At 33.6% G+C, this 24,579-nt stretch overlaps 1 protein-coding gene across 1 annotated transcript in view; it reads right to left on the reverse strand.

Moving 5' to 3' along the window:
* CNTLN (centlein) overlaps window positions 1-24,579 on the reverse strand; it is a 446,067-nt gene that overhangs the window by 313,838 nt on the left and 107,650 nt on the right. The window contains exons 5-6 of the mRNA XM_051970804.1: window positions 8,729-8,863; window positions 7,943-8,122 (exon numbers count right to left, since the gene is read on the reverse strand). Coding sequence (XP_051826764.1) covers window positions 7,943-8,122; window positions 8,729-8,863 — 315 coding nt within the window. The remainder of the gene's footprint in view (window positions 1-7,942; window positions 8,123-8,728; window positions 8,864-24,579) is intronic.

Raw genomic sequence — 24,579 nt, forward strand, 5'->3', positions numbered from 1 at the left:
GAATGCTGATAGGGTACTTTCTTTCTCACTTCTAGGGAATAATTTGTGTAATAGTACCAAATGGTCTTTACATTTTAGAAAGAATTCTCTTGTGAATTCATCAGGACCAGGATTATTTTCTTTGACTTTTCCTTTAAAGTTAAGTTATATTTGGTTTTCTTACATTAGATTATTTAAGATCTCTTCTGTCTTGCTGAAGTATTTTAGATTTTTAAAGGTATTTTTCTTTTATAGTATCATAATTTTGGTTTCTTATATCACTTTGTTTTCTATTTTGTTGAATTCATTTTCTGCCCTCTACTTTTTAATTATATTCCTTAAAGGTTTATTCATTTTATTAATCATTTTGCACCATCAGCTTTTATCATTTTTAAAACTGTTTAGTTTCCAATTTATTTGTTCCTCCAGTGATTTTAATATATCTACTTTTGTGTTTATTTCTTGAATTTCTAATTTTTAAAATTATCTTCATTAAACCTCTCCTGTCTTATTTTATTAATGTATAGTCTTACTCTTTTGTTTTGTAGCTGCTTCCCAGAAATTGTTTTGTTTTTCTCATCTTCTTTCTGTGACATATTTTTTAGTCATTTGTTCTTTAACCTGCACATTATTTAAGACTTACCTTGTTAAGTGGCTATTTTTATCTATTTCTTTTATTTCTGTTGCCTGAACAGATTACTTTCTACGGCACTGTACTATGGAAAGCATATATTTACTATTTCTGATTTTTTCTATTTCTTTCAAATATTTCTGTACCCTAATACATAGGCAATTTTTGTAAAAGTTCATTGTGTAAATGAGAATTATACATACTTCCGTGGTTCAATTGAGATTCTTTTAGCTCTAGCTTCTGGAGCAATTTATTCAATACTATATTTCCCTTTAATTTCTCTCTCCACTAGATTTGCCCACAACTAAGAAAGGGACATTAAAATCCCCTATCACCACTGTATTACTGTCTGCATTTTTAATAGTTCAATTTTTTGTTTATATTTTCTTGCTAAGTCATTTAATGTACACAGCTTTAATAGTTACAATTTGTCTTACATGGTACCTTTTAGCCTAATATAGTTTCTTTATCTCATTTTATGTTGTAAATAGCATGAATGAATCTAATTCTTTTTTTGGTATTCATTTAATTCGGAATAATTTTTTCCAGCCCTTCATGTTTACTCTACATATGTTTTTATTTTTGAAATGATTGTTGTAAACAGTAGACTTTGCCATTTTGTTTTCTAGACCAATCTCTCAATTTTTTCAAATCTTATTTGATCTATTATATTTTAAATTATGAAAATAAGGCTTATATTTTTTCATTCATTTCTAGTACTAGGGTTTTCCCCCAATTTTAGTATTTTTTCTTCTTGGTAAACATGACACTTTCTCCATTTATTTTAGTTTCACTTATTTTAGGACAACTCCATTCCCAACAGCTTACTTTCCTTCTTTCCTCAAGCCCCAATCCCATCCTTTTTTATTTCTGCCACTTTCTCTAGTTTGAGGAAGTTTTCTTAACTTTTTTGTCCCATCTCCTCTTTTTCTCTTATCTCGTTATCTAACCCTTGAAGTCTAATTTTCTCAGTTAAAATGTCATGTGAGCCATAGCTATCCCTTCCATTCTATTTCAACTTATGTTAGGATTGTTTTTGCTTTTTTTTCCCTAGAAAAATAATTTAATTCCCCTTATTCTATTTGAGATTTCTCTCCTCTTTTTGCCTATTTATTCTAGGTTATTATTGCTTGGGCCAATGACTTTTAAACTTATCATTTCATTAGTGTATAAATTCTTAAACATATAAATTCTTCTACCATACCCATTTTCAGTTCTCTTTTATAAGTATTTTATATTATTTTTATCTTGTGGTCTGCCCCTCCCCGGTTTCTGCAGTGCCTCATTCTTAGAAATAGCAACTCATATAGGTGATAGACTATTGAGAAGACTGGAATAGTTCTAAGTCCCTAATCATGCAGTTCAGTATTAAATTTAGCCCTATTCGTGATCTCTTTTTTTCATATTTGTCAGTTAAATATTCTCTTAGACTCCACGTCCTCCCACTTTTCTGAGTGCCTATTATCCCTATGAAGTATGATTTCCCTTATCCTGAGCAGTAGGTTGTTCCTGGAGATACAGTACTATAAGGAAGTCTTCTCTTTAACCAGCAAAAGAAATCTATTCTAAGGTCCTCAACTCCTGTTATAAAAGCTCTCTTTTTCTTTCAAGGGAATAGTTTTCAGTGAAACACCTTTTACCCTTGTTTACTGGCATACTTTTAGAAAGAAAATGCTAAACATAAGGTTGTTGTAAATCCTCCAGTTTTTCTTTCCTTTTTGGGGAGAGCGTACAGTAGGGTCAGGAAGATTATTTCATTACCTATGCATTTTCTATTTACTCTATTTTGCCTAGGATATTTACAAAACAAATAATCTACTCATCACATATGCTTTTCTTTACACAAATTCTCCACCTTCCTCTCTTTAATTTAACGTTCATCTATCCTTTGTTCACTGATAATTAGGCTGATTTGTAGATCTTGTCACTTTAGTTTTGTGTCCTTTGTTCTCTGCATTATTCCATATCCCCCTATAGTTTCTGATGGCTAAAGAATAGTCTTACATTATTTGAACTTTCTTTTCTCTTATATTTGAAGGTCTTTCTAGAGGTTATTTGCAGAATGTGTTGTCTTTGGAATTATTACATTTGATTACTGATTGTCCTTCAGTTTACACCATTCAGTTTTGTTTTGTTTTTCCCTAGAGGTGATTTATGGATTCAAAATTTTCACTGGCATTTTGTTTTCTATGTTCCTATGTTCTGGACAGTTTCTTATAATACTTCCCATTAAAAAGTTCAGGGTGTTGGTTTTGACTTTTTAAAATTTTCATATTGTTTTGAGAGACCCTTAATCCTTAAATTATCTCCACATATTTTGTCTTTGAGATCAATGTTTTGTAATTATAGGGATCATGTTTGCTAATGCAGAGGTTCATTTTATTTTGTCTTACAACACTTATTCCTAGATATCTAGATGAATTTGGATAATCTAAAGGTCATATTCCTTTCCACTATTGTCTTCTTTGTTCATTTATCTACTTGTGCTCAAGTTCTTTGACTTTTGCAGTCTCAGAGAATTTGGTGATTTTTTTTTTTCTTATAACAATTACTATCAATCACTCTCTAGCTCCTCCCTCTTATCTGAAGGTTTCCCTATATACTTTCCCCATATTATGCAGAAAATTTCACTGGCCTCTACTGCCCAAATTTACTTCTAGAGATTTAAAAATTGATCTTATTTGAATGCTAATTACTGTTATCGCTCAGTCATTCTGTTGTATCTGACTCTTCTTAATCCCATAAGCCACAAAGTCCAGGAATTTTCTTCACAAAGATACTGGAATGGTTTGCCATTTTCTTCTCCAGTAGAGTAAGGCAAACATGGACTTGGTCAAGGTCACACAGCTAGTAAGTCTTTCTGACTCCAAACCCAGTGTTTTTGAAAGTTAAGTCACCTTTTATTTTTCAGTCCTGGTGGAACTGTATATATATACTTATGTACTATAGCCATTTAATACTTGATAATGGCACTTATATACTATGCCAATATACTACCATATCTCTGGTTCTCAGTCCTTATTAAATTCTGTTGCAGCACATAATTCTGCCACTCTATGGACCTCCAGAGAAAGATTCTAGTCTTTGAATTCTAGGATGTCATGTTTGCAGTTAATATTGAGTTCTGTTGCAAGTCCATGCATAGTCCTGCCAGAATGTGGTAGTTTTGGGGAGAGAGGATGCTATGCAAGCACGTTAGAAATTTTGAGTTCACTTTGTTCATCAACTAACCTCCTTAGGATTCTTGTAAAATGAAGTTATTTTCTATCTTAAACAAAATATAATGTTAGGAGAGTTTTAAGATGTCATGAGCATCACAAACTGTCTAGTTTTCCATTTTATTGGTCACAAAGCCCAGAAATTCTGCAATATAATCTTCATACTCCAAGTAGAGTAAAAAACGGAGAAAGAGAATTTCAGACCAATATTCCTAGTGAATATTAATGAAAAAAATAAAACTTGTCTGTATTAAAAGACATCATGGATGTTTTCACCTTTTGATAATAAATATGTAATGCCTATTGTTTAAAACAAAAATTTGTGTTGGGTCTTAATAGTAATTAAGCAATTTATGACAATGATCAAAACCAATAATTATGGAGTTTTTCCAGTGCCACTATTTCCAATTTTGCAGAAAAGTTAGTTTTAACACTTCTATGAAACTTCTAACATTCCTTATATTAATAATGTGTACACTTTTTTCCTCATTTGAGCTAATTTACATTTTCATTGTGCTAGATACTTAAGACTACACAATTAGAAATTTTCCACATCCTCCTTTCCATCCTTCCTTTCTCTCTCTTTCCAAGCCTATAAGTTTTTGATTTAATTATTTTCTTCTTTGATTTTACCTTATATAAATCTTAACCTAGGGCAGGTAGGTAATGTAGTAAACAGAGTAATAAAGACCTAACTTCAAATACCATATAAGGGGTCCTCAAACTTTTTAAATAGGGGCTAGTTCACTGTCCCTCAATCTGTTTGAGGATTGGACTATAATAAAAACAAACACTTTGTTTTGTGGGCCTTTAAATAAAGAAACTTCATAGCCCTGGGTGAGGGGGATAAATGTCCTCAGCTGCTGCATCTAGCCCGCAGACTGTAGTTTGAGGACTCCTGCCATTAACACTAACTATAATTAATTTTTTATTTTGTTTTCAATTGTTGGTTAATCTAAAATTGTTAATAAGCTTTTTTTCTGATTTATTTCTATATTTTATTTTGTTGCATTTAATAGGACAATATGGAACTCAAATTTTCTACTGTGTGTACCAACCAGGTGTTGAAAGAATCTTCCAATACCTTCCTGCAGAGCTTTAAAACTCTGCTGTGGTCATATTTGATGCCTGTGTTCAAGGATGTTATTTTATATCTTCATCACTGCTCCCATGGCTCTTACCAAGAGCCTTACCACGGCTTTACCATTACCTTACCAAGGTAACGGATACTGCATAGTTGACTATGTGTATATCTTTTTTTTTTTTCATTTTTCTGTCAAATCTATAGAAGAGTGCATTCGTTCATGATAATTATAGCAGATGCTAGCTTTCATGAACTGATAGACAAATTCATGTCATCAAAATGAAAAAAAAATCTCTGGAGAATTCTAGTCTAAATATGCCTATCTACTTTTCAAAAGCATTTAAAATCTCAGTACTAATTTTTTTCATTTATGTAGTTAGTTATAATTTCTAGAGCTTGCTTTAAATGGAGATTTTCAATGACCCCAGGATCTCCGACTTTTCCCTCTTCACATTTTAGTAGTTCCTCTATCTTACTTATCTCTCATTTCCCTTAATCTAGGTGATATTTTTTTCAAACAATTACCCTTTTAGAACTAGAAATAAGTTGCTGTGTGATTTAGCATTATGTATCACTGATAAAAAGCAAAGACAAGCAAAACCTTTGCCTATAATTGGTAATATCTGTTTCCAGTTTTGTTTTTAGTATATTGAATAGTGGGAATTTACAATACAACTTTATATTGTATATATAACATTTCCAAGCATTTTGTCCTCTTCATATATCCACTTTCCTAGTCATCACCATCTGCCTTGAAACATTTCCTGCACGCAAAGTATTTGAATTTGTTTTTTTCTGACAACTCTTGTCTTCTTGTGGCATTATTGCCTTCTAGATCAAGAAGTCCCATGCTATACCATTTCTTTGATTCTAAGGAGTAATTTCATAATATTGGCTGAGTTGTTTGCTCAATCTCCCAGATTCCAATTCTTCAATGAGTAAAGATTTACTATAAGGCTCTGCAGCTACTATAGTGGTATCAAAATTCACAGAATTTCATTGTACGGCATTCTTTTTGCTGTTATCTAATCCTTACTCTTAGAAACATGGGACAAACTTTGAGGCGTCTATGATGATGATGATTACTAGTAGCAATAGCAGCATCACTTTCCATATGCCTCTCCTCTCCATTCCCACTGTTTTAAGACTGTTACATATCCTCATTATTACCGATATAGAATACTGCAGGATCCTCCTTTAAGATTGCCTAACCTTTATTTCATAAAATTAATCTGCCACATCCCACTCAAAGAAATTTTTTTTTAAATAAAGATCTAGTCCTATCACGGTTCTGATCAAAAAATGTAGTGGGTCTACTAAGCAAAGTTGAAATTTGATTACTTAATATTCAAGGTACTTTATAATCTGACACCAGCCTACTTTTCCACTTTTCCTTATTATTCCACACTATGCTTTAGCCAAACTAAATTACACTCTGCCTTCTAAACCCTATCCTTTTTTCCACACCCTGAATAAAAATAAAAAATATACATTGTAATCAACTGCCTTCATACCTCTGTTCATCCTATTTCTTATGAATCAAAGGTCTTCTTTCTTTTTAGTCACTTATTAAATTCCTATCCTTTAAAACTCAAATGCCACTTCCAAGTCCTTCTCTCCTTGATAACCACCATTTCACTCAGACTTCATATAACAATTTCTAATGCATTTATCATCTAATGAGCATCATGTAATGAGAAACAGCATGACATGTTACAGACAGAGCTGGCCTTAAAGAGTGAAGAAATCGGTTCAAGTCCTTTTTCTATCATATATTGTCTATGAAACCCTGAGTAAGTCACTCAACCTCTTGATGCTCCTATTTTCTAAGATGACAAATTGCAAAGAAGGTGTAGATCTAAAACAATAGAAATCCATATCAAGAAGTCCTTATGTGAATGAAATCAGTAGATAAAAACAAAAGAATTTTTGTCATTTTTCTGCTCAAAAAACATAATTAATAAAATGGCTCAATTGCTGAATGACAGGAAAAAAACACAAGTATAAATGATAATTTTCCATCTCTTAATATTTTCTCCAAATCTTAGTCATAGCTTCAAAATAAAGAAGATATACTGAATTATTATGCCTTCTTAAGTATTCAACTTGATCTGAGAAAATGATTTAGGTTCTCTCAAGAACTTAGCCTATTATGAGTATATGTATCTATATAAGTTGAAGTTTTAATATATATATATAACTAACTGAATATAAATGTATGTGTGTGTCCCTTCACATATTGAAAGATTTTTTAATATACACTTAAGTAAATTTGAATAAATATAAACATTTTCATATGAACATAGATGGAATAGTTACCCAAATTTACACTAATTTTATTAAGATTCCTTTGACTAAATTTATGTTAAAACAAAAATTTTAAATGAACTTGAAAATGAAAAAGTAAAAATACAGCATAATGACTAAATATGTAAAAACAAATATAATTTTAATAATGTGAAAAAGAAAATGAGTACATGATAAAGACTTGATTGATGTAACTAGCTTTTAATTTTTTACAAAATATCTCACTAAGAATGGAGACCATTTAAGATAAAAAGGAACTATAATGAGCAGGATTAAAAATTTTTGTTTTATTGCTTAATTTGTTTTTTTTTTGTTGTTCTCCTTAGTTTTATGAGGAATTTTAATGGATTTTAAAGATATATAATCTTAAAACTATCTAGTCTAATGCAATCTAGTAATATTTATGAATTTAAACTATAAATGAAAAAGTCAAAACACAAGGTTCTAAATATGTTTTTCAAACCATATTTTATTTGAAAATGCAACAGCTTTTATTTTTTAATGATTACATTTTAGGATGACTTATTTGAAGTCAGTTTCCTGCTTTGCAACATCAATTTTTAAAAAGCTGTGGGTCTTAAGTGAAGGAATATAAATGAATGTCAGTCCCCGATGGTAGATTTGAATATATAACTTCTTATTGAAAGAAAATAACACGTAATGTAACTACCTATAAGAAGTGAGATCTCAAACAAGAACCCAATGTCCATTGCTACCTCATACCTTCATTTTGCAATCAATGTCATGTTTTTCTTTTTTCCATTGTGTTTCCTGCTTCCTCAGGTTCTCCAGATCATTTAGCAGTTCAGCACAGCGTATACTTAATTCCTTGTTTTCCTCCTCCAGCTCTTTGATAATTAGTATGTTTTTCTCTTCCTTCTTCTGTACCCTCTCCTTAGTGTTCTGCAGACAGTACCATAAGGACCAATAAACAAAACAAAACAACAATAACAACAAAAGTTAGAATTAATCAGCAAATATAAACTGTGCAGTTTTACCCTCACAGCAGCTTTCTATATTTGATGGCCAAGGTCACCTGTGTACTTTTATTGGCCTCTTTTCATGCAGGTGGAAGGGTCATATTTTTTAACTGGATGACAGCTTTGATGAGCACACATTTGCAAAGAGCACATTAATTGATCAATCTGCCTTTGATGCTGTCCCCAGCTATTTTTGAGACCCACACAGACATATCCTCCCAGACCTGGGCTTTATCAATTAATAATGCTAGTCCCATCAGAATCTAATTACAAGAAGCCACATCTTCACACTCCTACTTTCTTTGCTCCATTTCCATCATTAACTATTTATTTGAAAGTTATAAAGCTTAGATTCTTAGCTTTAAAGCAGCTTTCCTAGAGTTTTGTGTGTAAGAAAACTCTATGATACAGGAAGGCCTTAGGCAATTTTTCCTCTAAGCTTGTCACTTTCTGTGCCACAAAGGCTGACAATGCTTAAAGAAGGACTTCAAAGATACAGTTCTATAAAACTATGTACAAGTCAATATACCTTAAGCTCTTGACTTTGATCTTTAAATTTCTTCTGCAAGTCACTCAATTCTTTCTTTAAGAAAACATTTTCTTCATCCACAGCAATTTTCTTTTCTACAAGGGTATTTATTTCCTGTTGTAATCCTGATTCTCTCTGTTAAAAAAGTGAAAATACTTGTAAAGCCAAGGTTATTGCTAGAGTTTGCTCATCTTTCTATTGTTCATAGCTAAAATAATAAAGTTTTTTTAAATCACTTTTTGTAGATTAGGAAGATGTTTCATATTCATATAGTACTTTTGAACAAATTATTGTCCTACCCATAAATCTGTACAGATATCATTGTCTTCATTTTTAAACTTAAAGAAAGTTTCAGAATTCAGAATCATACTATTAGTGCTAAAACCAGTACTAAACAATATACTATATGATTCAAAAGTTTAGTGATCTACTTAATCACATTGTGCCTCAACCATCTCTTGAAATCTGACTTCCATTAACCCAATATAAAATAGCATTCAGAAACTACACTTTGTATTTAATAACATGAGAAGGGACGTTATGTTTTTGTGGAAAAGAATAGGTATGAAAAGCTAAACAGACCAATTATTGGTATATGTTACTGATGTATTAAAATAATAGCGGGGTAGACCAGATAATTCAGTGGATGGAAGTCTGCATTTGAAGTCAAAAAGACCTGAGTTCAAATCCAGTCTTAAGACACTAGCTATTGTATAACCTTTTATTTCATGGAGGCTATAGTTAAAAAAAAAAAAAAAAAAAAAAGACTGAAGGAACTGAGATCACATGCTGATGAGAGAAGACCACAATTTATATCCCAAATCTGTTCCATACTATTTGGGTCATCCTCAGCCAATCATTCATTTCTTTAGACTTCACTTTCTTCTCTGTAGATGGGAGTTTGGACAAGATTTTCTTGAAAATACTTTCTTGACCTAGACAATAACTTTAGAAGCAAAGTGTCATATGAAAACAAGAGCATCTAAAGAACCTTACTATGGAAAACAAAGTCCATTATAGTGCTTAAAAAAAAAAACCTACCATAACTGGCAATTTCCTATTTAGTTTAATATTAATCAAAATTAATTATGTACAAACATAAAAGTGGAATACTTTTCCTTTGTTTGACAGTTTGTTTTACTGTTTGTTCAAAAGAATGCATTTGCATTATATAATTTGATGAATAACATTCTTGAAAGATTCCATAAGCATCACTTATGCAAATATTCCCTAAGATGATGTAGCTTACAAACAACCCACGTTGTCTCCTCCTCTGTGATTTTAATTTATAAATCTATTCTAGAGAATGTGTCCCACATACTGCAGACTATTCCACAGAACATTTAATACTCAGGAGATGACAATTCAATACTTGGGACATCCATCAATTAAACCTCAATCTTACTACATGAAAAGCTCCTTGATTTTTGTTGCCTGAGAAATATTTAATGATGTGTATTTTTATTTTATTTCAAAAGATTTCAGTTAGAAAAATAACTCAGTGATGATGTGGTACAATCCATATTTGAAAAAGGCTTAATTCAAGAATATGCCTAACAAGTGGTTGTCCAGCCTTTCTATCAAGACTACCAAAAAGGAGGACCTTCCAAAGCAATCCATTATATTTTTCAATAGTTCTAATTGTAAGGAAATGTTGCTTTACATTAAGTGTAACTTTGCTTCACTGTAAATTCTATTTCTTCTTCTTAGTCCTATCCTCTGAAGGCAAAAAAAAAAAAAAAAAAAAAAAAAAAAAAACCACTTCTATTACATAAAAGCCCTTTAAATACTTGAAAATACTTTTTAAAATTAAAAAAATATATATGTCTCCAATGGTTTTTCTCCAGGCAAAACAATATAGTTATTCTAACTGATTTTTAACCCAGAAAGAAACTGAGGCCTTTACCATTCATATTTCTCACCTGGAAGGTATCCATCTTAACGATATCCTTCCTCAAATGTTATGAAAGAAGCTAACATGAAGTTTCAGATGTAGTCTGAGGGAGAGCAGGACTCTCTATCAAACAGATCATTCATAATTTCAAGACAAAGCAAGAGCAAAAACATACCTATTCAAGAGTTATACCTTGCTGAACCTTGCTGAAAGGTACCATAAAAAAATTAATTTCTATCAATACAAAACATATAGGTGCCAAATAGCACTGCATATAAATTCTTAAAAGAAAAGTTAAATGAGTTATAAGGAGAAAGACATATGAGTGGGGATTCTCAATTTACCACTCCGAGACCTATATAAAGTTAACTAAAAAACAAAGAAAAAAGAAATGAAGAATCTGAATTGTAGAGTGCTGGAACTCTGAAGAAGTATACTTGAAACAAGGTGTTAACTCAGTGGAATTGATAAGATGATAGTTCTCTAGTACACACACATACATACATATATATATATATATATATTTAGTACTTAGTATGGTGATGTAATGGTTCTCTAGTTCATACATATTCAGTGTCCTATATCACACCAAGGGATTTAAGGGCTGAGAAAGACTGGAAATGAGACATTCCATATTTGACAAGCCTGTGGGGCTGTCTTGCCTTCATCACTTCTCCACTAAGACCAAAGACCCCCCGGGGCCTCCCTCTCCACAGCCCCCCCCCCCAGCCACTGCCTCCCGTGTCCCAGCCTTACCAGGTGCCCAGCAACCTCAGCGCTGCCCAGGTGGCTGCTCAAAACGCCGTGGAGGCCACCAAGAACCAGAAGGCTATTAGCCCAAACATTACACTGAATATAATTTCAGAAATTCTCTGGAGATTATTAAATGGAAACAGAAAGTATAGTAATGAATGAATCCCTCCTTCTTTACTATCATAAATAATATCGATCTCAAATTAAAAATCAGCACTTTCTATAATGGAGCTAAATTATAGGCCTTTCCAGCAAGATCAATATTCAAAACAGTGCTAGAAATGCTAATCATAGCAAAAAGACAAGAAAAAGAAACTGAGGCAATAAGCATAAGTAAAGAAAAAAATTATATCTTTAGATGATATGATATTCTATTTAAAGAATTCAAGTTAACTAAAACAACTACTGATGCAATTAACAACTTCAGCAAATTTGCAGGATATAAAACAAAATTACATATCTGTATATTATCTACAAAATGCAGAAGAGAGAAAAATTCCAGTAAACATATCCAAAATTGAATTCATTATGTTTTTCATCATTTCTTCAAAATTTCTACTACTAAAAAGAACACTACCATCCTTCTGGTCACCCAGGTTCATAACCTAGGCATCATCCTCAACTCCTCAATTTGTCTCATGTTCTGTGGTCAAACCCTGTTGATTCTTTCATATATGAACTTTTTGCTTCTCTGATATTACCACTATTTTGGTTCAGATCCTCACAACCCCACAACTGAACTACTGCAATCGTCTGCTAGCTAAGCTGTTTCAATTAGCTATCAAAATGGTCTTCTCAAAGTGCAGGTCTGACCATGTCACTCCCTTATTCAATAAACTCTAATAGCTTCCTATCACTTCCAGGCACCTAATTCCCATTTGCCATTCAAAGCCCTTCATAATCTGCTCAACATACCCACACCCTCCCATCTACAGACAATCCCTTTCTAGTATTCTTGTGCTTTACAAACATATACTCTTGAAATAAAGTGATACTGGTCTACTTGATTTCCTCATACAATATACCCCATCTCCAAACACTGGGAATTTTTGTTAAGTTTTTACACCATTAGCATTTTATAGTATTTTTTAATACCATTTTATAACATTTATTAGCATTTTATACTTCCTTTCAAGTCTCACTTTCTACAAGAAGCCTTTCCCAATTGCTCTTCAAGCTACCTTTTTCCCCTTCTTCTGTTGCAAACTCAGCATTCTATTCCAATAGTGACTTTAACACATTTTTTTTTAAAAGATGGGTCTGTTCCCAGCAGCTCTCTTCCCCTCATTCTCTCTTATTTGTTACCCCTTTCCCTTTGGGCTTAGTTTTTTCCCCCTCCTGGTTTTATCCACTTACATAATTCTTCCTTGCAACATACTATCATTGCATTTGCTATTACCAGTCTCCTAATTTCCAGAGCCTCAGAGAAATCTCTGGTATGTACTTATATCTAGCTTGCCTCTTTCTGAGTCCTCAGAGACTCTCTGACTGCTATCTCGTAGGGATATAGAACACAACAGAACACTGGAGAGTAGTTACAAGCAAGCTCAGGAACTTTATTCATATGGATTACATCCCACTCTAAAACCTCCTGCACCCTCTTAGTTGCTTCTCTCAGCAGAGCTCCAGGTGAAAAGGGGGTCAAGCTTCTCCCCCACTAAGCTTACATGCATCCATGAGGTCAGAGGCACAGCAATCAGGAACGGAGACACTTCCTATTCCTGACATGACTTCAGAGTGTTCAGGGTTCCTGCTGGAGTGGTAGGAGTTCCTGCCCGTGAAGGTGGTCCCTCTTTACTCATAGCCAATCATGTCCAGGTATCTCAAAGCTCACATCCTGTTTGCACTAACCTGACCTTTCTTTGACCTAACACTTACTCCCCACACTTTTTTACCTCTCAATTAGTCAGATTCCCACTTTCTCTCCTTCCTTTCAACTACTCCTATTCATTATTTTTTTTAATTTCACTTTTGCACCCTTTCCAAAAAAGATCTCATTCTCTTCATTATCCATTCTCTTCTTCCTATCTACTTCAGAACATCAAACTTCTCTTATTTCCAGTGCCTTATCTCTATTCCTAATATATCTTGCATATAACTTTATACATGTTGTATATTGTCTTCCCCATTATATTCTGAGTTCCTTGAAAGCAGGAGTATCTCCTACTATTCTTTATTTCCCCAGAACTTAGTGCAGTGGCAGTAGGAAGACAAGCAATAAACACTCACTGACTTATCACAGTAACTATATAAACAGTATTTCAACACATTCTTCATACAATTAAAGACAGATTTTAAAATTTTGGCAAAATATTAACTGCTCATTAGAAGGTCAAATCCATATAATTAAGTTTACAAATTACTTAAATTAATTCATCCATTCATTGTGACATTAATCAAACTACCAAAAAAAATATCATGGAGGCAGAAATAATTTTTAAAAATTCATCAGGAGGAATAAAAGATTAATAATACCACAAGAAATAAATGTTGGAGAAGGAGTGTTAGGATACTAATGCCTTGATGGTGGAGTTGTGAAATGATCCAACCATTCTGGACAGCAATTTGGAACTGTGCCCAAAGGACTTTAAAACTGTGCATCTAGTTTTTGATCTAGCAATGCCACTACTGGGTCTCTATCCCAACGAAATCATAAAAGAAGGAAAATGATCCATATATGCAAAAAATGTTTATAGCCGCTTTTTTGAACTGGCAAAAAAATAGGAAATTAAGTAGATGTCCATCAATGGAGGAATGGCTGAATAAGTTATGGTATTTGAAAGTAATGGAATATTACTCTATAAAAAAATGGACAGGCTGGTTTTACAAAAGTCTGGAAAGATCTACATGAACTGATACTGAGTGAAACAAGCAGAACCAGGAAAACATTGTATATACGACAGCCAGATTATGTGATGATCAACTATGATGAACTTAGTTCTTCTCAGTGGTTCAGAGATCCAAGGAAATCCCAATAAAATTTGGATTCAAAACACCATCTGAATCCAGAGAGAGAACTATGGAAATTGAATGTAAAAATCAACATATGCTATGTTCACTTTTTTTCCTTCTGTTTTTTTGTTTCCTTGTGACTTTTCCCTTTTGTTTTGATTTTTCTTTCCTAACATGATTCATAAGCAAATACATAAAAATGGATATGTATAACAAAAAAAAAGTTGTCTTACATGTAATAGGGGAAAATAAAAAAAATTTTTAAATATGAAAAAAAAGGAATACCACAAGAATTAATTCGACATAATGCGACATAAATGAAATGAAAGGAGTCTTTAGTAGTATCAGATTTCAAACTACAAAGCAACAATCTCCCAAGCAATTTGGTTCTAGGTTAAAACAACAACAAAAAAAAAAAAAAAAAAAAAAAAGAGGCAAGGATTCATAATTTGCCAAAAACTATTGGGAAAATTAGAAAGCAGTCTAACAGAAACTAGATATGGACCAATATTTCACACCATAGTAAATTGCAAACTAGTATATGATTTAAGATATTAAAGGTGAGGGGGAAGCTAGATGGTGCAATAGACAGAGCACCAGGAGGACCCGAGTTCAAATCTGATCTCAAATACTTAATACTTCCTAGCTGGATGACCCTGGGCAAATCACTTAACCTTTGCATCAGCAAAACTAAAAAGATGTGACATCATAAACAAATTAGAGTAACAAAACAATTTACCTGGTAGAGAAGAGTTCACAATGAAAAAAGAGATAGCAAAGCTCACAGAAGACAAAACAAATAATTTTGGTTACATAAAATTAAAAAAGTGTCACACAAAAAAATCAATATAGAAGAGAATCAGGGATGCTAACTGACTTGGCCGCTGCATCTGCTTCTGATCTTACTTCTTTCTTCCTTTCAGAATCTCTTGTCTTTGTATCACTATGTGTCCCCTTAGGAACTCCAGGGAATTGACTGAACACTGCCTTCTCATTGAAAGATCCCAACAATCCCAAAGTGCTCTTGGGGTGGAGAAGCATTTTTATCCTACTGAAATACAAATCCAAGTATGTCAAACAGTTCTATAAAACGTATTACAAAAAGATAAAGCTTATATAAAAAGGCAAGATATGGGGAATCTGACAGAAGCAGCAATCAGATTTGAACTGATTAACTAACTATTGCTTTTATTTTCCTTTTGTAATCTTTATTAAAAGAATTTTGGGTGGCAGATATGAGAACTGAAGATGATATTTTTATATCATCAATAATGATATAAATGCAATTTTTTTTAAATTTTAGGGTGTCATGGTACACAGGACATATTGGATATACTAATTTTACCATACTCAGAATCCTGATCAAATATATGTAATTTTAAACTTAGTTTTAAAAGACACAAATAAGCTAGAGAATACTTCAAAAAAAGTAACCAAAAGAACAAAATGTTTCAAATCTGAGCCATATAAACATCAGTTTTATAAAGTGAAACTATGTGGCAGGAAAAGAAGATGGCTTAACTAGTTTTCTTCAAGTAAGGAAAAGGCTGTCACATGGAAGAAAAAATGGTTTCATTTGAAAAATTTGCAGAATTAGAAACAAAGGACATGAGTTTTTTAAAAGGCAAATTTATGTCTTATATAATAATCAAAAATTTCCAAAAGAATGAGATACTTGAAAGACAATAGGCTGCCCCTCATACCCCCACACACACATGCAGACACTGTTGTTATAAAAATATTCAATGAAATAAAACTGAGGCACAAAGTTTCTAAACATGATTATTTATTACAAAGTTAGTTAATTAACCAACAAGAAAGATCCCAGAGCTGCTCAGTGGTGAGGGATATACACCTGACAATTACAGAAGAGAGAAGCTAGGAAACTGCTCTAGTTGTCCTATTTTCCCTCAAAAACCACATGAAGCCTCTGAACCGTCTGAAAGAATGGAACCACTCTCCAGTCAAGACAGACTGGAAGGATTTTGAGAAAGGCTGGTCTCGCTGAGGTGAAAAGAGTTCAGCCCAGCTCAGATGTTGTCAGGGAAAGTTAATAAAAGAGCCAATATCAGCACATCAGCAACTGAGACCTTTGGGTCTGGATTCAGGAGCAGAGCAGACCAGTGGAGCAGCTTTCAGTCCCAGAGCACAAGGCAAATTGAAACCTAAGGAAACCAGGCTGATTGCTGGAGAAAGCAGGCAAAGACTACCCACTGCTGTGAGCAAGAAACCAAACCCATGGAACTCCTGTGCTCAAAACCAAGGCTCAGAGCTGGACAGGAAACTTAAGACAATGCCCCCTTTACCATAGAGGCAGAGCTCTACCACAAAAGGCACAAAATAGTGGGGAAAAAGAGAAATAAGGAAAGAAAATAAACAAAAAACAGAAAAGAATCCTAACCAGAGAAAGCTACTATGGTAACAAGGAAAACCAAAACACCAACTTAGAAGAGAACAAAATGCCCACATGGAAAATCTCAAAGAGTGATATGAATTGATTTTAAGTCCAAAAAGGCTTCTAAGAGTTCATAGAGTTCATAAGTTCAAGAGTTCATGAAAAAATTTAAAAGACAAATTAGAGAGGTAGAAGAAAAGAATGAGAAAAGAAATAAGAGGCATGCAAGAGAGAGTCAACAATTTGGAAAAGGAAGAGGATGGGAATTGACAGAAGAAAACAATTACTGAAAAAACACAATTGGCCAAAAGGGGAAAAAAAAAAATCCACCAAAGAAATCAATTTCTTAAAAAATACAATAAGCCAAAAGCAAATAAATAAATAAAAATCTACTGAAGAAAATACTTTGAAAAGTTGATTTAATCAAATGGAAAAAGAGATACAAAAGCTAACTGAAGAAAATCATACATTAAAAACTAGAATAGGGCAAATGGAAGCTAATGACTCTATGAGGCATCAAGAGTAAAGTAAACGATAAAAAGAATGAAAAAATGAAAGAAAACGTAAAATACCTCATTGGAAAAACAACTGATCTGGACAATACATCCAAGAGACACAATTTAAAAACAAAATGTCTACCTGAAGGCCATGACCAAAAAAAAAAGAGCCTGAACAGCATTCATCAAGAGATCCTCAAAGATAACTGCCTGATATATATGTAGAACCAGAGGGGAGAAACAGTTATTGAAAGAATCCATTGATCACCTCTGGAAAGAGATTCTATAAGGAAAACCCCAAAGAACATTATTGCAAAACTCCAGAACTGTAATTTCAAAGAAAAAATGCTGCAAGCTGCCAGACAAAAACAATTCAAGTATTCAGCAAAAACAATCAGATTTACTCAGGACCTGGTAACTTCTAAAATAAAGGATCAGAGGACCTGGAAGACCATATTCCAGAAGGCAAAGAATCTGGAATTACAACAAAGAATTAACCACCCAGCAAGACTGAGCATCATCTTTCAGGGAAGATGGATCTTTAATGAAATAAGAGACTTCAATCATTTCTATTTAAAAAAAAAAAAAAAAGAACTAAACAGAAAATTTTGTTTTCAAACACAGGACTCAAGAGAAACATAAAAAAGATAAACAAGGGGGAAATTATATTTATATATTATTTAAAGTTTAAACTGTTTATATCCCTAGATAGGAAAAGGTATTTGTAACTCTTGAGAACTGTATTTGTTATTGGAGCATTTAGAGAGAGCTACAGACGGAGGATGTGGATATGAATGGACTGACACGATGATATTAAAGAAGAAGCTATTAAGGGGTGGAAAAGGGATTGTATTACAAAAGAAAAAAAGTGAGGTAAAATGGGACAAACAGATCACCTGAAGAGGTACAAAAGATCTATTACAGTAAAGGGAAATAAGGGAAGGAGAAGAACATTGTCAGAAGCTTAATCTCATCAGTTTTGGCTCAAAAAGGGAATAACTCACTCAGTTGGGTGCAGAAATTTATTTTACCTTATATGGAAGCAGGAGGAGAAAAAGCAAAGAAAAGAGAAGGCTAGATATAAGAGGACAGAAACAGGAAGAGAAAGAGAAAGGAGAGCAGGAAAAGGGCAGAGTGGTTAGAAACAAAACAGTATTTAAGAAGGGACAGGGTAGAAAGAGAGAACAGATACATATGCAGGGGAAAAAATAGGATGGAGGAAAATACAGAGCTATTGATAATGACTGTGAAAGTTAATAAGATGAAGTCTCCCATAAAAACAGAAGCGAATAGCAGAGTGGATTAAAAAACAGAATTCCACACTATATTGTTTACAAAAAACACATACAGAGTAAGGGTAAAAAGCTGAAGCAGAATTTGTCATGCTTTAGCTGAAGAAAAAAAAAGCAAGGGTACAATTCTGATCTCAGTTATAAAGCAAAAGTAAAAATAGCTCAAATTAAAAGAGATAAGGAAGGAAATTACATCCTATTAAAGGGTACCATAGAAAATCTTGTACCAAGATACAATAGTAATGATACTAAATGTATATCCACTAAGTAGTAGATCATCCAAATTCTTAGAGAAGAAATTAAGCCAGTTACAGGAAAAAATGGAGAGCAAAATTATATTAGTTGAGGACCTCAGCCTTCCCTCTAAGAATTAGATAAATCTAACTACAAAATAAACAACAAAGAAACTAGAGAGGCTAATAAAATCATAGAAAACTTATATGGTAGCCCTCTGGAGAAAACTGAATAGGGACAGAAAGGAATATAACTTTTTCTCAGCAGTACACAAAATTGTCATCTACACAAAAACTGACCATAAAAGCATAAAAACCTCACAAGCAAATGCAGAAATAGTAAATGCTTACTTTTCTGACCATGACACAATAAAAAATATATTCAAAAAGAGCCAGGAAAAGATAGACAAAACAACAATTAGAAATAAAATCATCTAACTCTAAAGAATGAGTGGGTCAAACAACAAATCATAGAAACAGTGAAAAATTTCAGCCAAGGGAATGACAATAATGAGACAACATAGCAAAACTTATGATACAACCAAAGCAGTTCTTAGGAGAAATTCTATATATCTAAATAGCTTCTTAAACTTTCAGTGGTGACCCCATATGGAGTCAAATAACTAAACGTGAAAGTCTCGAAAAATTTAGCAACTAAAATATATACAAAATTGACTCTAATTTATAAGAAATCAAGTCATTCTCCAATTGATAAATGGTCAAAGGATATGAACAGACAATTCTCGGATGAAGAAATTGAAACTATTTCTAGCCATATGAAAAGATGCTCCAAGTCATTATTAATCAGAGAAATGCAAATTAAGACAACTCTGAGATACCACCACACACCTGTCAGATTGGCTAGAATGACAGGGAAAGATAACGTGGAATGTTGGAGGGGATGTGAGAAAACTAATACTTTTGTTGGTGGAATTGTGAATATATCCAGCCATTCTGGAAAGCAATTTGGAACTATGCTCAAAAAGTCATACCCTTTGATCCAGCAGTGTTTCTACAGGCTTATATCCCAAAGAAATCTTAAAGAAGGAAAAGGAACCTATATATGCATGAATGTTTGTGGCAGGACTCTTTGTAGTGGCCAGAAATTGGAAATTGAGTGGATGTCCATCAATTGGAGAATGGCTGAATAAATTGTGGTATATGAATATTATAGAATATTATTGTTCGGTAAGAAATAACCAGCAGGATGATTTCAGAAAGGCCTGGAGAGACTTACATGAACTGATGCCAAGTGAAATGAGCAAGACCAGAAGATCATTATATACTTCAACAACAATAGTACACGATGATCAATTCTGATGGACGTGGCCCTCTTCAACAATGAGATGAACCAAATCAGTTCCAATAGAGCAGTAATGAATTAAACCAGCTATACCCAGCAAAAGAACTCTGGGAGATGACTATGAACCACTACATAGAATTCCCAATCCCTCTATTTTTGTCTGCCTGCATTTTTTATTTCCTTCACAAGTTAATTGTACATTATTTCAAAGTCCAATTTTTTTTGTACAGCAAAATAACTGTATGGACATGTATACATATATTGTATGTACATTAATATGTATTGGTCAACCTGCCATCGGGAGGGGAGGGGAGGGAATGAGGGGAAGGAGGGGAAAAATTGGAACAAAATGTTTGGCATTTGTCAATGCTGTAAAATTATCCACGCATATAACCTGCAAATAAAAAGCTATAATTTAAAAAAAAAAAATTTGGCAACTACAAAAGTATCAAATATTACACCAAGATTTCATTTTCAATGTATAAATAAACAAGCACATACGTCTCATTAGTATGTAAATTTGCTTTTCTCTTAAATGAAGAGTAAAGTTATATGCACAGCAAAAAATTTTTTTAAATAAATTTCAAGAATTACACATATTTAATCTATATTAGATCACTTGCTGTCAAGGGAAAGTAATAGGGAGGGGAAAGGAGAGAAGGAGGAAGAAAGCCTAAAGAATATAAATGGGTTTGGTTTGGTTTTATCTCAAATTATGTCCATTTAGTTGCATAAAAGTCAATGATCTAATGTAATTCTGAAGGATTTATAATGAAAAATGTTATCCACCTCCAAAGAAAAAATTGATGGAGATTAAATGCAGATCAAAGAACACTTTTTTTTTAAGTGTGTATTTTCTTTCACAGCATGATTTAAATGTAAAGTCATTTTGATGAAGTTATGAAAATTGAGGGTAAGAGATCCCCTCTGGTCTATGTCAGAGATCCCTTACTTGAAAGAATTTACAAAGGAAGTCTGTGGCTAAAGGGGATTTATTTGCACTAAGAAAGCAGCTTGCTAAGAAGATAGCTTTCTTAGTGGGCAGGGTCTTGTTTAGGAATTAGCAAAGGTTCATTGACACTGAGAAGAAATTATCTTCATCAGTGGGCTAAGTGTAGAAAAGCAAATAGCTCCTGATTAGGAATTAGCACAGATGGGTTAAGAAAACAATACTCTAAGAAAGTCATTTTGTTGTGTCACAGTTCCCTTTTATTGTCCTGACCCTTCCAACCTCAGTTACTCTGCCTCAGACCATAACCCTTCCCTCTTAATCATTAGAATGTTTGATAGGATAAAGATCTTATATTTTAGACATCATTAAAATACCAGGTGCCTCTCCCCAACTCTAGTACCTCCCCCCATTATGTCATCCCCATCCAGGTGCCTATCCCCATTAAGTCATCCCCATCTCAGGTGCTTGCCCCCATTATGTCATCATTATTGTTACCCTATAAAAGAATCTTTGTATCCGTTATTTGTTGCTGGATTCTTGGGGATGATAGTCTCATTCAGCCCTAGGATCAAATCATGGATCCATTTGGTCCCAGTAAATCTCTCCCTTTCAAATAAATTATAAAAACTCTCTAATCTCTATCTTGCTTCAGTTTCTCCAGCATTACATTTTGGGGGTTTCCCACCTAGATATTAGAAAATGAGAGCAGGAATAGAGATTAAAGACCTTTGGATCTCCACTTGGGCCTTGGTGTAGTTGAAGATCTGGGTTCTTGGCCTGGAGAGGCTGGCCCTCTGGATTTTTTCCCCAAAATCTCCAGAAAAGAGAGCACTTTTCAGCTGCAGCCCAATAGTGGACATTCCTTTTCGGCCACTGGAGAGTAAATTTGGATGTCTGATGACATAACCTAATCTGTTTACCTGTTCTGTCTGTCTGTGCTAGCATCTGGATTCTCATAATAATAAAATGCCGACATTAAATTCTGAAAAGGCTATCATTCCAGGATGTTGGATGATCCCCTCTGGGTTTGGGTGTCTTCTAAGATACATCTGGTCTGATCTGACTCTGAGCACCTTTTGAGGCACTCTCTGGTTATATGTGTTAAATGTTCTTTTTAATGTTGTAACTGTGCAGTCTATGTCTCTGTTCTGTGTAACTTGTCTGTTTTGTTGGTTAAAGAGCTCTACTAAAGGTTTTGGAGAACTAGTTTAAACCTAAGAGGAAAAAAAAAAAATGCAGCCTGGTAATTAGAAAGGAGGGGAGAAAAGCAATAAAATTCAAGCTTGGCCTAGGCTGGGCTGGGTAGATGAGGCTTCAGGAGGACAAAGTTGTTTATGCTAACTGCTTCAAAACTTGGGGAAAAGTTTTTTGGAGAAACCTAAGGGAAAAAAAAAACATATTCTTTTGCATAGTTTTAAAATTGTGGGAAATAATTTCACTGTTGCCTATGCAGGCTAGATTTAGTTATCTTTGAGTATAAAAGAACAATGGCTTGTATAAAGAGAAATTTATTAACCTGCCTGAAAGGTTACGTCACCTCTAATTAGGTAAAGTATGTTACCTTCTGAAACACATTGGTTAATTTGTTATATTATTATATTATAACATTATAAGTTATGCTTTAAATCCAGCTTAGTGGACATGTGAATAAAGGTGATTTGTGAAGGACTGATTTGTAGGAGCAATTAAAGTTTTGGATGATTTTAGGGAGTAAGAGAAAGTATTGGGAAGGTATTTGGGAGGAGAAAAGAAGAAGTGGAGGAGGGAGAAAAGGGAGAAGATCTTTTGTCTTCAAAGGTGAAGATGAAACTCATCCCCCACCACTGCTTTATACTACTTTAGCAATGGAGAAAGTTTGTAGGTTTGGGAATTGTTTAAAGTATGTAGCTAAGGGAAGAGAAGAGTTAAGTACAGAGGAAAGTTTTTAATAGAAGGATTTCTGTATGGGAAAATTAGTGGGAAACAGGAGGGAATCTTTTGTCCAGAGGTGCAGTTTAGCTCACCTTGCCTTCCCCCACCCTGCCTCTTTGGAGGTGGAGTGGGAGAAAGGGCAGCCACATAGAATCCTTTCCTTCCCCCTCCCCCTAAACTGTGTTCCAACTGTTTTTTTTTTTTTTTTTTTTTTTTTTTTTATCACGTTGTAGCCACCTGGTTCTTGGCTAAAAGGAGCAAACTGTGATTTAAGTTAATTGACTAAGCATTTGTTTTTTTTGATACATAATAGTTTCCTTGGTTAAGGAATATGGTCATAAATGTGATCTACAATTTGGAAGGGTTATTTCTAAAAGTTTAATACTTTTAAGAACTTCTTGGATTCTTTTATGTGGAATTGGGATATTCTGCACAAGTTTTACTTGATTGTATTGATAGTATCTTGAGGTTATGCCCATCATTTAAAGGGCTTCTGAAAATAAGTTTTTTTTCTTTGTCCTTTTAAAAAGTTTCTGTTATGGACAATCTGCAAATTGGGATATTTGTCTATGTATTGGATATTTTAAAGCAAACTGATTTGTAGTAATATAAGATCATGGTAAATATCTGTTTCTGGAGGATTTATCCAAAACTTTGGTTAATGGGATTTGTTATTGGAGATAAAATTTCTTGGGTTTGTAGTTCATAGTTATGTCCCTGCATTTTTTCCTCTTGGGACTGGTTTATATAATCAGAGCAATAGTCAATAAGAAATTGTTAATACAATTCAATTATGTAATACTGACAAAGAAGCCCTGAAACTCTAAAAGTCCTTTAAGAACAAATTCTCCTTGAATCCTGGCTTCTATAAAAGATCCTGAGACACAGGCACCATCCCCATTGATAAATCTCATCATTTTGGTTCCCTGAATCTACATCTCATCAATACTTTGCTGTTTCTGGATATTCAATTTTTTTTTTTAAGGCTTCTAAATAATGAGAGGACAAAGCTGCTGGCCAAACTATTTTGGCCTCCCAACATCTTGTAACTTTTATTTGTTAGTTTTATTCTAGATTTTGATCAAATTATAGATTATTGAACCGCTTCTAGGACATGGATCCTGGGACATGGATCACCCCGTCTGAAGCTTTGGTAGCTGTCAGCATGTCACACCTACCCCTGCATGGACTGAGAGCCTCTGCCCATTTCTAAGCCAGAAGCAGCTTAGATTGAGACTATCGCCCCTGCTCCTGATGTAATTTGGACTGATATGGGGGAGTGGGAAAGTGGTTGATGAATTATTGTTAAAATTTTAACTTTATTACTGTGTTTAAGATTTGGAATGGATATTGTTAAAATTATGTAACTATTGCTGTTATGTTTGAGAGATTTTTAGGAAACCCTACTAGTCTGTTATGTATAGGAATTTTGATTCACTCTTGGGATGCATATGTGGGATAGTTATTTGATAATTCCTTTCCATGAAAAAAAAAGGGAGGAAGAGATAGGAAATTGGGGGAACTGGTGTATTTTTCTCAAAATACCTGAAAGAATGGGAAGCCCTAGTTCCTATTCACTTTGCCTTAGGTACTTCTGGCTCACTCCCTGTATCTCACTAGTTCAGACTGAATTGAAAGCCTTCTAGCAGTCCTTTTTGTTTTTACTCCT

Source organism: Antechinus flavipes, chromosome 1 (assembly GCF_016432865.1).
Source record: "Antechinus flavipes isolate AdamAnt ecotype Samford, QLD, Australia chromosome 1, AdamAnt_v2, whole genome shotgun sequence".
Lineage (NCBI taxonomy): Eukaryota > Metazoa > Chordata > Mammalia > Dasyuromorphia > Dasyuridae > Antechinus > Antechinus flavipes.